Raw genomic sequence first — 15,777 nt, forward strand, 5'->3', positions numbered from 1 at the left:
TTATTTCGAAGGGTAAACTGAACAAACATATTTCCTATCAGTGGCCTCGCAGGCTGTGACTACGTCCAATTTTTAAAAGAATGCTGCAAAGGTTTGCAACCAGTTCACGGACATTTGTCGAAAATCTAGGCACAGTATCAAGCAAGGAGAGAAACAAATTATTTTTATGGTTTATCCGTATAAATACTTTCGTTTATGAGGGATTTTAGTGTTTATTTACAGTTGCGTTTTTCACAAAAAAACTGTTTACGTGTGTCAGATAAATTATCTATTTTGTCCATTTTGAATTACCTCAATACTGTAAACATCACGTTAATGTACTTATTGCGCAAAAGCCCACTTGCTTGTGATGCAGTTAAAGTACAAGACAATACATTTCAAGAAAAACAACAATTGACAATTGAACAACACCCACTGCTTTGCTAAAGCCACGATCTCAGGTCAAGAATGGTTCAGACTGTAGCGCTGCTGCTTTTCTCCCCCCTCGTTCATCAGTGATGTTTTCCTGCGAAATGGATTCTTAGAAATAAAAAAAGTGTATGCTTATTTTTCGTGGTGTGCATATTTCGAGGCACGTCTTTTCTCACAAGGCGGTATTTCCCGAACCCTCCTGCGGTGCAAAAGAAAAATATTGTCTTTTTTTTACGAGGTAATTGCATATGTGAGTAATTAGACACTTCATAGTAGTGCTTCTGAAATCACCTCCTTTAATTACCATGGCCATTTCTTATTTGGGAAATGTTGAGTCATTTAAATGTGAAAGCAGCCATTCTTCACTCATTTACACCTTCTTTAACTCTGCCGTGATGTCGGGATTATCATAAATCTACGCTGATGGGAACACAAGAATAATGGCTCCAGTAATGATAATAATGATGATCATAATGCTTTTAACCAACAAAGAATGGTGGAGATTTATTGCTAATAAGGTGGTGCAGGAACCCCTTCATTAACATTGTCAATAGATGCTCGACGCGTTGGGGCTGTGGGAGGTGAAAAACCCCTTTTCATCCTATTTTCTCAGACATTAGTGTATTAGAACACACTTTCTACAAAGCAGACAATCACCCTTGGCATTTGTTTACCTAAAGCTCCTAAATTCACATTAGAAAAATGAATAGAAAAGGATTGCATTAATTGTTCTATTTAATGGTAACATGATAGTAAATATAATAATTCATGCAAAAACAAAGTTCACAAACATACACAAAGATAGTTAACATCTATCTACACACACACACTCTCTCTCTCTTTCTTGCTGGCTCGTATTATATTCCTGGGTTCAAAAAATACAGTGGTTTAAAAATTCCTGGGAAATATGGGTTTTATCATCACAGCAGCCCCAAAACTCCACACTACAATCCTTTCACGCTGTTCAGGGACACTAAGTTTATATAGCAATGGAGGACCAGATTATATAATTGGGTTATTGTTGTGATTAGAATACTTGTGTCCACCACGGGACACCTTACCTGTTGTGCTTGCCAGTGTCCCTGCCAGGACACCGTACCAGCAGCTGTTAACTGTCAGAAGTGACAGTTCCCAGCTGATCGCCAAGCTGACTGCAGCTCAGCTCCGACGCTTGTAGGAGCATGCGTGTTGGCTCATATTTATTAAAGAAATTCTTTACACACACGGAGGAGTAATTCTTTACAATACCGGCGATGACGAGCCAACACAGGACCCACGGAAAATAATAAGGAAACAGGATAAGGAGAAAAAAAAAACTTGAGATTGACTGCGCTACTCGTCATTGTGCTGCAATCGGAGTTCATAAGGAACAAGGAAAAAAAATAATAACAAAGAACAAAGAAGCTGGGACTCCGAAGAAAGTAAAAAAAAGATATTTGGCGATCGAAAATATAATATGAAAAAAACCTGCCATTATGGTGAGTGAGTAATTTGAAAAAAACTGACAGGAACTGAGCATATACGTGTGTGGCAATTTTACAAGAAACCTGGACGAATTGTGAGAGACTTGCTACTACGTAAAGGAAATTTGTGTGAAGAAAGAGTGTAACTGACTCAATTCGACTGCAAAAATAATCGACGTCTGTTTGTGACTAAATTGCGCATACTGACCGCTGTACTGACGGATCTTGGTACTGATTGTGGAATGTGAGGCACGTAAAGAAAGAAATAAAAACCTGAAAACTGCGACGGTGCATCCCAACCGTCATTCATCAACGGCATCCGGGACAGTTGTGTCAGTGCAAGCCGGCTTCCACGTCATTGCGTCACATGTGACCGACGTCGGTGGCCATTTTGGGGGAAATAAATACGCATTTGGAAACAGCGGGCCAGGCAACAACAAAAAAACAACCAGGAAGTAATCCACACGTCAAGGACGACGCGAACTGAGCGCTCGTCAGTACATCAAAAGAAAAAGCTCTGCGAGTCTGCGCTAACCGAGGACTAGATGGAAATAAACTATCTATGAAAAAAATAATATATTTAAAGGTTGATGCAGTGTACATTTGTCAATTTTAGGAAAAAAAATATGACATCTATGCAAAATTAAACGTATACAAAGAACACTTTCAGGGGTCATAAGCATAGCACATTGCAAATAAGACAAAGTCATTATTCCAACAAGAACTGTTTATAAGTGAAGAACACAAATGAGTGACATGGCAACCGGCTGTATCTGGAACCTTTCACCCCCTGAGTCATTTCTGCGTGCAGGCAGTGAACCAGTGTTAAAGTGGGAAGAGTGGAGGGAACATTTCCTCAACTACATTTCCACTCGGGAAGAAGATGCAGAAATAAAACCTGAAAAGAAGTACAAAATGCTAATGCACAACCTAGAAGCAGGAGGAATAAAAGTTTATAATTCTATAAACAAGAAAATAAGAGGAGAAAATGAAGGTGATGCATTCTTGAACGCTATCGATGATTTAAATACATATTACAAACCAACGGTTTGTGTTGGAGTAGACAGATATACGTTCTTTCATAGGAAACAAGGAAAGGAAGAGTCAATATACAACTATGTATCTGCTCTGAAAGGCCTAGCAATAAACTATCGTTTTGGACACCTTCATGATGAATTAATAAGGGATCAAATTTTAATGCAAGGGTCAAACGAACGCATTCAAGATAATTTATGGGCTAAGGGTGAGTACCCTCTGCAGAACATAATAGATATAGCCAGGAAGGCCGAACTCACGGGACGATGCGGAAAAGTGGTGCTAAAAGAAGACAAAGTAAAGAAGGAAGGTGAGAACGTAAGCAACGTGTCTGATCAAAAGAGTTGGAAGGTCAGTAAGCAGAATGTGAAAACGAAAGATTCCACACAAACTTATAGGAGGAATGAGACAAGGGGTAGGAGATATTGTTACCAATGCTTAAGCACTGCTCACATGGCGTATGACTTTAAGTGCCCTGCCCGTGAAGCTAAATGCACTTTTTGTGGTCTAATTGGACATTTTAACAAAGCATGCAATAGGAAGAGACTTCAACGTGTGAAAGCAGTAGGAGACGAAGATGAAGAGTGTGATGATGAAGATGATGAAGACATCAACATGTACATTCTCAACATAGACGATGAACAAGAAAAAGACAGTGAAACCAAATTAAAGGCCAAGACTAGGAAACCGGTATGTACCATGACAATTGGAGGAGTGGAAATAAACATAGTGGCAGATTCGGGCTCACCTTATACCATCGTAAACGAGAAGTTCTGGGAAGCAAAATTCAAAGGGAAAATAGGAGAGAGACTTTATAAACCAGACATTGCAATAAAATCATTAAATTGTAAATCAATAGAAGTATGCGGTTACAGAAGTTTAAAGTTTATATACAAAGGTAGAGAAGCCGAATGTAAGCTCTATGTTTCAAAGGTAGGACCATCCGTACTCGGATGGATGTACCAAGGAAGTCTGGGAATCAAGCTGGATCCAAACAGCAATGAGCCTGCGCTGAGTCTATCTGACACGGACAACTATGCTAGTCAAACACTAGCAAAATAACCCAAGGTTTTCAGTGGTAATGTGGGGGTACTAAAAGGATACCAGCATAAAATAAAATTGAAACCCATCACCACAACCACAGTGCACAAAGCAAGAAACATACCTTTTGCAATAAGGGATGAGGTAAGGAATCAACTGGACCAATTACTAATTAACGGAATAATAGAGAAGGTAGAGGCATCGGAGTGGGTTGCACCTCTCGTCGTAGCAAAACGCCCCAACGGAAAACTTAGACTCTGCATAGACCTTCGAGACTTGAACCAAAACATTGTAGTGGAACAGTACCCACTTCCCAACATAAATGAGATGCTGTCCACCACCAAGGGAGTCAAGTGGTTTACCACAATCGACTTAAAATCAGCATACCATCAAGTGCAACTGCACCGTGAGAGCAAGGCTTTAACCACCTTTGTAACACCGTTCAGATGTTTTAGATTCACCCGCGTTCCATTTGGGTTAGCCTCTACAGCTGCAATGTTCCAAAGATTAATGGATAACATATTTGAAGGAGTCACAGGAATATTGTTGTTCCAGGATGATATCCTGGTAATGGGAAAGACAAGAGAGGAACATGACAATCGAGTGGAGCAAGTCCTAGACATTTTGAATATAAAAGGATTAACAGCAGAGCATTCAAAATGCTAATTCGCATGCAATTCTGTCAGCTATCTGGGCCATCAGATAACAGGTGAAGGTTTCAGTCCAAAAAACAATCTAATTCAAGCCATAAAGGACTCAGCAGTACCCATCAACAAAGACGAATTAAGATCATTTCTTGGATTGGTGGAGTACTACGCAAAGTTCATCAGGAATTTTGCCACGAAAACGTATGCATTGAGACAGCAATTGAAACTAAAAAACACATTCAAATGGACTGAGGAATGTGAACAAACCTTTCAAGATCTAAAACGGGAGATGTGCAAAACGCTACCTTAACAGGGATTTGATCCCACTCTCCAAAACTAAGTGACAACTGATGCAAGTAACAAAGACATTGGAGCCGTAGTAACGCAAAAAGATGCTAAAGGAGCCGAGTACACGATAGCATTTGCGTCACGATCTCTAACATCAGCAGAAGAAACATTTTCGGCAATTGAACGGGAGGCGTTAGCCTGTGTCTGGGCTCTCGAGCACTTTCGACAGTACATCTGGGGTAGGAAAGTACACCTTTGCACGGACCACAAACCCTTGACGAAGGTGCTTACCACGAAAGGTCTACACACAGCTCCTCCACGCCTTGCAAGAATTTCAATGCGCCTGTTCGATTACATGTATGACATTCAATATGTTCCAGGTGTAAAGAATGTGGTAGCAGACTTTTTAAGTAGAATGCCACTGGAATCAAAACGTAACGCTGAGACAAACGAAATGGATGATTCGTGCATAGCGAATTTGTGGGAGTGCTCTAGCGGCATAACGAAGAAAGAATGGTTGAAAGAACAGGACAAGGACAAAGTCATTAGATTAATAATACAAATGATCAAGGAAGGATGGTCTAGCAAAAACAAGTTAAGTGAGAAAGCCAGACTCTTCTGGGAAGTTAAAAACGAATTATCAATGGAAGATGGACTACTTATGAGAAGCAGAAGATATGTACCACCGACAGTTATCAGGGAGAAAATTTTGGAAATATGTCATGAGGGACACCTCGGCATCGCCAAAAGCAAAGGCAGAGTGAAAAACATGTATTGGTGGCCAGGTGTCAGCCTGGATGTAGAATGAAAGGTCAGATGTTGTAAGTTGTGCATGGATTCTGACAAGGCACAAGTAACTTTTAAACCACCTCTGCATCCACTACAATGTCCATCCATGCCATGGGAAAGAATTGGTATTGACATAATGGGACCAATACTCAATGACAATGAACAACAATACATAATAGTCATTATTGACCACTATACCAAGTGGCCTGAAGTAAGAATCACAAAGAAGGCCGACTCACAGCATGTGGTTCAATTCTTAGAGGACACCTTCACACGCGAAGGACTACCAAAACGAGTAGTGAGTGACAACAGGGTACAATTCACCTTCGAAATGTTTAAAGAATACATGGTTAGGCATAACATCGAGCACAAAACAACTTCACTCTACCACCCTGCTGGCAATGGAGCCGTAGAAAGATTTAATAGTGTCCTCATAGGTATCATTCAGATAGCCAACTCTAACCAACTTAACTGGGAAAAAGAAATAATGAAAACAGTGTGGGCCTACAGGATAACACCATGTGAGTCTGTCTACAGGTCACAGCCCTTTCGAAATCATGCACGGACGGACTCCACTCACAAAGGACAATGTGGGTTGGGTTAAGGCTGCCCGCAGAGTAGATTCTGGTCTTCAAAGATGGTGAAAGAGAGACTAACTCAAACACAATCTAGGAGCAAGAGTAACTATGACAACAAACACGGATGCAAGGATGTGGCAATCAAAAAAGGAGACGTGGTAAAGGTAAAATGAAGTGGACACGTTGGCAAGGGTCAAGAAAGATACACCAAACCCCTTATGGTTCGTGAAGTGTACTGCAATTCTGCGTGCCTGACTGATGGAAAGGTCTGTCATTTCTCAGCACTGTCTGCTCACATACACCCTTTAGACGAGTCAGAGGACAACACAGATTTTGATGTCACTGAAGAGCAGTCTGGGACGCAGAATGGAAGTCCGGCAAAACAGTACTTTACTGACACTGAATCTGACATCGAACTTCCTACAACCACAAGCTAAGGAAATGATAGCTGTGTGCACGGAGAAACTCAACCAGAGGACCGTTCGACCGTTCCATCCAGACTGGTAGGCGCAAGTTACCTTCCATTCCGGTGTGTTACCATGCACAACCAATGGACAGAAACAGGGCTGGCAGACTTTTGGGGCCGCCTGCTAAACTTAAAGACTATGTATGTGGATAGTTGAGCCTTATGCTCCTTCTTGTTTCTTGTTCGGTTCAGTTCTCCCTAAAGGAGGGGGATGTGTTGTGATTAGAATACTTGTGTCCACCACGGGACACCTTACCTTTTGTGCTTGCCAGTTTCCCTGCGAGGACACCGTACCAGCAATGAGGTCATCAGCTGTTAACTGTCAGAAGTGACAGTTCCCAGCCTATCGCCAAGCTGACTGCAGCTCAGCTCCGACGCTTGTAGGAGCATGCGTGTTGGCTCATATTTATTAAAGGAATTCTTTACACACACGGAGGAGTAATTCTTTACAGTTATCTCTTTCATCTGCGCCAGTCGGGGTGTTTGCTCTTTGACCTGGTATATCTGAAGCGCCCTTTCTGTTGGTATAGATGAAGAGGTTCATTGCATTTTTTAAGCTATGAAAATTGCAAATAACAGTGCCTTGTATTTATGTTTTAAAACCCAAAACATAAATAGAAGGCATTTTCATTTACAATGCCAATAGCTCCAAATCGTTGGAATTCGAGACCTTATGGTTTTCCAATGCTTGTTGGTACTGAAAGCAATTATTATTATGTCCATGACTTCGACTTTCGTCTTCGCTCTATTGCCTGCTTATTTCATCAGGTAAGCAAACTGCTTGGACGAGAGTGCTACTGTAGTACGAAAGCCCGCCCACGCTCTATTTGCAAAAGTCCTCACTCTATTGCTTGCATATTTCATCAGGTAAGTAAACTGCCCCGCATCGCTTGAACGAGATTTGCTACTGTAGTACGAGAGCCAGCCCACGCTGTATTTGTCCCACGCCTCGTTTTAAAGTCTTCACTCATTGCATATGATGCCATGTCAAATTGAAGCAGATTCCCCAATCCATGATGGCTGAACATAGGAGGCATTTCCTTACTGTTGATCTACGCCTCATTTTCAGAAATTAGTTTCGCAGCTGTCCATTGGTCGGCTATGAGCAGTACCCCTCCCCTCCGTGGATGCTCACGCCCTGGGGGCGTGACTGCGCATGGGTGCTGGTGATGTGGCGCTATCGCGCGGGGTTGCTGTGTGTTACTGACTGATGGCTTCTCCGGCGACCTCACCTGGTGCCCTCCGCCCCGGGTCTCCGGCAGTCCAGCTGCCCGCCCACATTTTCGGTCCGGAAGAGGAGGCCTCGGACGGCAGTAGCTCGGAGGGCGAGGGGGAGGGGCCTGGGGGAGGCGAACCCGACCTCAGTTCCAAGGTATTGGGGGAGGGGCATGGGGTAGGGGGCATATGTGGTAGAAAAGAGGCTGGGGGGAGCTGATAAAATGGGGAGGTTGGGGAAAGTCGTGGAATGACACACGTGGATGAGTTGATAGCCGAGAGAAAGAGCCCTAGAGAGAGGGAGTGCAAAAAAGAGCAGGGACATAGCATGTGTTTTAATGTAATCTAGTAGTTACTGCGATTAGTTATGTGCTCTCAAGAAAAAAATGAATGCATTTACTCCATTTACTTAGTGATACGTTATATTATTACCAGTTAGGTGTGATCATTAGTGAGGCTATGTGGTTTCAGGTGAATGGTTGGTTGACATAATTTGGGTGATATAAGGTTAAAGTGATAGGGGTTTGAAGATGAGAGGATGTGATCTATGAAATGTGTTATTAGCCAATTGAAGAATTATAGAAAAAGGATTAAGGCAGACCGACAAGAGACTGAGATGAGGCTATACTCGGAAATAGAAGGTATGCAGGGGATCAAAGGTGAAGCGGGTCGCTCTGGAAATAGAAAAGAGAGGAATCAAGCATAAGTCATTAAAGGTACAGATTTCATGCTGGGTTTTTGGGGGTGTAGTGGGACAAGGCTTTCTGAGATAGCCAGCAATCTGAGGATGTAAACTGTAGAAAGAAATAACATTATAAATAGTGCCCCATTTCCAGTGCAGACCGCATAAACATGTAAATCCGAAGTGTACGCATATTTGAACATTAAGATCCCTAGCCTGCTGTGTGCCTAGCCTAAAGCAGCACTTTTAAACATAGGCTGGTATATCACAATTTTGTTACAGGATCTGTATGTTTCACAGGGGGAGTTGGTGCAGAAAAACAAAGTCTCATTCAATAAGCTTCCTCCAATATTCAGTAATAAAAGTTTTCTTCACTCACTAAAACGGAATTATTTGGCACTGCTGAGGCTGTCTTGCCAATGCGCAGTCAGATTTATACCCTGTCACCCAGTCCTATCCAAGTGTATGCTGTGTGTGTTTGTATGCAACCATTGTATTATTGTACGCTTAATCGAAGTAGAGAGGTCTGTGGGTTCCATTTTGAAAGCCCCTGGCCTGTTCCTGTGTACAGTAAAAGTGTGGTGTTGTTTTCCAAGACAGTAGAAGTGTATCAGCAGAGGCGAGTGAAGTAAGGACAAGAGAATAGGCTCCTAAAGAAATTTTATTTGATCTTTTTTTACTAAGAGTGGCTCCTGTCTATTAGATCTTTTTACTAAGAGTGGCTCCTGTCTAGTCTTCCTGTAGCACTGTGACTTGATGTATACTAGAGGAGGTAATGGGGGCTGCAGTCTCTGTTGTTCTGAATGGGAAGGGTATTTTATGTAAAACCACCCTTTTGTCTACTTCCTGGTCACTGTCTTTGTGGCTATTCATAGCCAGGTGCTCATAGTTCATAACGTCACTCTGTTGTGGGTGCTGCAGGCTGGAGACTTCCCTGATGTGAGGAGAATCACCCACACAGAGGCTGTAAATGCAGAATAGGATGACAATGAAATTGAAAACGTAAACAACCCTAAACCAGATCTCCTGCCTACAGATTTCCGGAAAAATTATCACTTCCTGGTTCTTAAGATGTATGTATATAATAAAGCCCGCTGCTGGTCTCATGTTCACAGTGGGAATTTAATGACTATTGTTTACGCAGTGTAAGACACCAAACAGCAGGTATTAAGACGACAGAGTAACATGGAGGGCAGCAGTACATCATTAGACACTCTACAAATCAACACAGAGTGTGTTAGAGCAAGCCGGGGGAGGCGGATAAACTTAAAACAGCAGTGATATTCCTCCTCTAAATAGGACTGATCGTACCCCTAAAAGTTTAAAGACCATGCACCTTTAGTTTGCGGGGTTTGTGGTCCCCCAGGGGTGCAAATGGAGCTGGAGAGGCGTCCCATATGGCAACAAACGGAGACCTGCAGGCGTTGATGAGGCACCCAATGAAAGGACACAGAGAGCAGACGATGCAAGCTTCCGATGGAGGGGGTCAAAGCCAAAAAATGCCAAAAGAACCTTCAGGGACATTTCATAGGTGCAAATACAAAATGACAGGCTAGAGTTAAGTCGATTGTGTTTCCAGCTTGACCTGTCGGCTTTAAAATGGCAATGGAGCTGTTATAGGCTCATTCCCATGCCAGGCAGCACTTGGCATCACTAACTGTGCTGGGGGTTGCCATGAAGAATCCTGCACCAGTCATACATGTTATTAAAGGGCAGCCCTCTGAGGGATTCTTCATAAACCACTAAAGGCTTCGGTTGTCAATTGTCTCAAACAAAATATACACCAACAAAATTAAATAAAATGGAAGCCATGGAAACAAGCCATAGTTTAAAGTATGACATCTTCCGACACATGAGAAAATAAACTTGCAAAACCCATGTCATGATTGTATTGTGTGGTTTCCTTAAGTATAAAGTGCATTGCCTTGCGGCACTTTAGATGGATTGGGTGAAAGCTATGGCACTCGGGGTGTTTTGTGTGATTGACAGGATCTATGTGCAGGTTGGTGGGGGCATGTGAACTGTACTCTAGTGAGATATCGGGGTTTTGCGTAGATTTTTTTATGGGCTTGACAGGTGCTAGAGTACCAAAATGGGAGCCTCAAACCAGCCCCTGTGTACACCATTAATACACGGCCCCAGCTATTGGGGTGTTACAAACAAGTGCCTGTCACACCTCTGGCCCTCAGATTTCACACGTTCTGATAAACCTGACCCGTGCCTCTCCTGGTTACTCACAGCCCAGAGGCATCTCCAGCCTGCAATTGTGTCCTTCATCACTAACACTGCACTAGAGTACACAGGCTGTAAGGAGTCTGCAGCAGAACACAAATACAAAGTGAAGCATAGGGAGTGCACCAAGGGAAAGGCCTGTAATGGTTAACCCTGGGTGGTGAACTCTGCTACGCTTTTGGAATTTTCTGCACTCCGTGTTACGCGCAGCTCCGAAAAGTTTTTCTCCGCGTTCGTCAATGTCAAGTTGGCGACCACGAGGAAAATCAACCTCCCGTCGAGATTTTTCCTCGTTCGCGATCATCAACATAAGTTGGCGTGCGTGGAAAATCAACATCTCTGCGAGATTTCTCAACGCGGCGGGGGGTCAGGTTTCTCATTGCGAGTGGTCACGTACGCTTCTGACAGCTCACGTTGAGAAACTGCCTGTTCACGTTGAGAAAGCTGCCGCTATAGTAAAAATCTACTCGAGCGGCAGAAAAGAAAAGCAGGGACTGCTTGCGTATGCATGGTGCAGTTCGCAATTATTGCACAGTGCGGATAAGTATCCTGCACTGTGCAATCAACTCAAACTGCATTTTTCTATTGTACTCCGCCACCTGCAGAGCTACGCATAGTGCGGCAGAGTTTTTCTTTTTTTGCACTTCGCAGAGTTCCACGTAGTGCTACTCCGCGAACTTCTCCCAGGTTGGTTAGTCATGGTACAGAAATAACATGGGCCATACGGGTATGCTTTGCAGTCATGTAATGCATACAGAGCCTTAATGAAATGTTAAAGCCCTTGGATACCTTGACATTTTTGACCAACCAGCACCTGCAGTTATGCACCAGGAGGCAATATTGCTGTGTCCTGCATACAAGTGCTGCAAGAATTTACCACGCGCAGAATGAGTGCTGCTTAAATCACTAGAAAACCATTACATAGCACACAAGATCAGCATTTTAACTCCACAATCTGTGCACTTATGAAGTAATCAATGTAAATCCAGCTTTTACTGGTGTCGCACAGGGCTCTATGGATGGAATAAATAAATGCATGTGAACAGTACAAAGCACATCTGAGGCTTTCAGCACTGAATACTTCAAGCTGGTCTTAAATCTGTTTTATTCACTGGAGCAGCTTTTATCAGTATTAATATTATTAATACTCTTTATTTAAAGATTGGACTTTATTATAATATACAGTATGTCCACCGTAGGGTTAATAGGCTGAGTCCGCCTCGCAGGGCCTCAAACGTGCGACACAGATTACACACACAGATCTCTGCAGCAAGTGTGCAAACAAATGTGGCCCATTTGGTTTTTCCACCTTATAGTATTGTAATTATATAGTGCTTACTACCCCTGATAAGGTGTCAGTGCTTTTCGTCGAGTGGCATGCTACTCTGGAACCCAAAGAGGATTAGTGGGTAATTAGTATAGAGAGATGTGAAATTATTTTGAGTGGTGGACATGTGAGTTTGTTATTTGGATTGAAAAGGATAGTGGAGGGCTAGAAGAGGGAAGGGCCTAGAAAGTGTTTTTTTGGTGATCATAGGAGGAGGAAGTATGAGATAAGTAAAGGGGAGGTGGAGGGGTCACAAAGTTTAAATTATGGTGTCACAACATTTCATTTTTTGCCATCTACAAAATTGACCCAATAGCTTTTAGCTGTCTGCAGGTGAAAGTGTCTTGTAGACTTCTCCCAAAAATGGTAGTGCACTTGTAGCACACCCATAGCTTACTATTGGTTGTCTTTGTCACTCATTTACTTGCTTCTTATTTAATAGTTTTCCTTCCTTTTGTGTTTGACAATGCCCTACAATATGACCTCTTTACTATGTTGATTTCACAACTTATCCTTTGACTGATCCTATTTAGGGAACTACTTTTCTTTAGGCACTTTGATTTTAGATTCAATCTTGTGCACATCTGCTTCTGCTTAAGCCACAAAAGTGTTTCTCTCAATCTCTCTCTCTCTCTCTCTCTCTCTTTTTTTTAGGTCTCGGCCTGGCGAAAGACGCTCATGCGCTGCTCGTCATACGAGGGCTTCTTGGAATCAATCCAGATTCCGAAGCTCTCGGAGGCGGAGTTGAAGCTTCGCCCATCTTTTTAATTGGGTAGCGTCATCTTCCATGGAAAACGCTGGCTTTTGATTGTAAAGAAGGCTTCTTAGTCCCTCCTTGTTGCCGCCTTTTATCCTTTTGACCCCACCTATCGTGATTGGATCGGTTACCGGCGGCTTGAAACTTTCTCCTTCATTAGTCCCTACGCACTATTTTCTTCACATTCGTCTTTGGAAAAGTCATCCGCGTGTTTATTTTCGCATCGCACTTTCTTTTTTTTTTTTTTTTTTTTTAAACCTTTATTTGGAGACAAGCAGGGTCAAGGGAAGTGCATACACAATACATACAGTCACATATGGCCATTACAATGGTACGTCAGAGCCAAAAAATGAGATACAAGCAAGTACGGGGCAGCATACCAGGCAATACAAGGAGCAACATCGAAATGTACAGTGCAAATTAGAGGGCAACGATCCAGCATGTTCAGGCAAGCTAATAAGACAATACAGTATGGACACATTCTGTTAGCGTATAGCAAATAAAACAAAGGAGACTCAGAGAAAAGGGACACATAAAATAAAGGTGCCCTACAGGGATACGATTTCAATTCCTAGCCCCACACTTGTCGTAAGGGGAACTACAGCCCCCAGCAGCTCGCATGTCAAGGAGACGGCTCAGCCTCTCCCCCGATACTGGAAGATCCCAGCCCACCATGTTGCCATCAACCAATCCCTTCACGGTCCCCGAGTTCAGAATCAGAGTCCTGCGCAGCTCTGGTTAGGAGGTACACCTGGAGCGGGCTCCAAAAGTCCTTCGGTCTGCATCTGACAGGCATCAGGTCAGAATAGATATTGTATTGATCCTGACAGTATATGAGGTCAGTCAACCAATCCTGAAAGCGCGGCACCCTGCCACGACCCCAGCAACAAGCAACCCTGCGCTTAGCCAGCAGCAGGGCCACGTCAACAAACCTACGGTGAGAGGCAGGCACGTCCTTAGAGTAGCCCAGCAACATCACTAAGGGGTCAAATGCCACCCCATCCTCCGCCATAATCTGCAGGGCTACATGAACCTGAGTCCAATATTCTAACACCCCCACACAACTCCAAGCCAAGTGCAGGAAGTCAGCGCCTTCCGCACGACACCTAGCACACCTGTCATCCTCCGCCAAATGAAACCGTAGTTTCCTCGCCGGGGTATAATAGTACCTCTGAACAAACTTGTAGTGGATAATTTTAAGGCGACAACTAGAGGAAACATTGGCCGTGAGCCCACAGCAGTACTTCCATTGCTCGTCGGTAATAGGAGCACCCAACTCGGCAACCCACTGCTCGCGCACCCGATTGGCCGGGACCGAACGCTGTCTGCGAATAGCCCCGTATAATTTCGACACCAGGTGTCGCCCATCTGAAACCAACAGCACGTGGAGGGGGAGGGTAACCCCAGGCTCCGAAGGGAAGTCTGGTAGCAGAGCACGCATGCCCTGCCGCAAGCGGATAAAGTAGAACAGCTCCAGCGGGGAGCAAGCAGCCGCTCCGAAGAAATGAGCCTGCGTACGGAAGGCACCTTCATGAAACAAGTCGCCCCACGTGAGGATACCTAGCCGCCTACACATTCGTTGAAACCCCGTTTCCAACAACAGCGACAAATCAGGATGATAAGACAGAGGCAAGGCCGGCGAATAAAGAAAGGAAACGCCCAGCAATTGAGCCACCCGTTTCCAAGCATCCACCGTGCACGTCACCGTCGTGCGAGGCGTTTCCACATCTGACACCTTGCCCAAAACCATCCCCTCCAATGGGAGCGGGTGGGCAACCCAATGTTCAGCAGCAATTTGGGGCATAAACGGCGTGGGGCGCATCCAGTGATAAGCGTAATGCGCCTGAGCGCTGAGATAATAAAGCTCAAAGTCGGGGACGTCGAAACCGCCATCAGCATAGGGCAACGTAAGGGTAGCCCAAGCCACCCGTGGCTGCTTGCCCCCCCAGAACAACCGAGTGAGCTCAGAACGAAGTCTGCGAAAGAAATAAGCACCAGGATGATACGGAAGGTTTTGAAAGAGGTAAAGAAAGCGAGGCAAAACTACCATCTTGATAAGGGACACCCTACCGGCCATGGAGAGAGGCAAGGACATCCACCTGGTGACATCGTCTGCAAGTTTAGTAATAGCCACACCATAATTAAGTCGAATCGATTCTTCTCTGTCCAAGGACACGACAATGCCAAGATATCGCAACTCCGAATCACACCATTCCAGAGGGTAGTCAAGGGGAAATCTAGCTACAGCAGCAGTGAGGGGGAAAAATTGAGACTTCCGCCAGTTGATATGGACACCGGAGACACCCCCAAAAGCAACCAGCTCCCGTAAGAGCGAATTAAGGTTGTTCTCAGGGTCCTTGACATAGAGCGTAACATCATCGGCGTATAACGAAATACCGACCTGTCGCTGAAGACAATTAAAGGCGCTCTGCTGGTGAAACTGACGAATCCTACAGGCCAGCGGCTCAATGGCTATAGCAAACAAGAGGGGCGAGAGGGGGCATCCCTGTCGGGTCCCTCTCGTAAGAGGGAACGAGGGGGATAACACCCCATTCACCACTACCCTCGCCATCGGATCGGTATATAAGAGCTTAACCCATGAGATGAAGATCCTGGGGAAACCCATCCGACAAAGAACATCAATAAGATAGCCCCATTCAACAGAGTCAAACGCCTTTGTGGCATCAAGAAAGATAGCAGCAACCGGGACAGTAGGAGCAATGGTCGACACAAGCGAAAACAAGGTGCGAAGATTGTGGGATGTAGCACGGCCGGGCACAAATCCCGACTGGTCAGGCAATACAATAACGGGCATGAGCTCGGCTAGTCTTACTGCCAAAACCTTC

The 15,777-nt window shown here is 44.2% G+C and overlaps 1 protein-coding gene across 2 annotated transcripts in view; it reads left to right on the plus strand.

Moving 5' to 3' along the window:
* The first annotated feature begins 7,866 nt into the window (after positions 1-7,866).
* GTPBP1 (GTP binding protein 1) overlaps positions 7,867-15,777 on the plus strand; it is a 69,623-nt gene continuing 61,712 nt past the window's right edge. For both annotated transcript variants that reach the window (XM_086963372.1, XM_086963377.1), the window contains exon 1: positions 7,867-8,090. In XM_086963372.1, the coding sequence (XP_086819498.1) occupies positions 7,929-8,090 (162 nt within the window). In that variant the 5' untranslated portion in view covers positions 7,867-7,928. The remainder of the gene's footprint in view (positions 8,091-15,777) is intronic.

The sequence above is a fragment of the Lissotriton vulgaris genome, chromosome 1_1 (genome assembly GCF_964263255.1).
Source record: "Lissotriton vulgaris chromosome 1_1, aLisVul1.2, whole genome shotgun sequence".
Lineage (NCBI taxonomy): Eukaryota > Metazoa > Chordata > Amphibia > Caudata > Salamandridae > Lissotriton > Lissotriton vulgaris.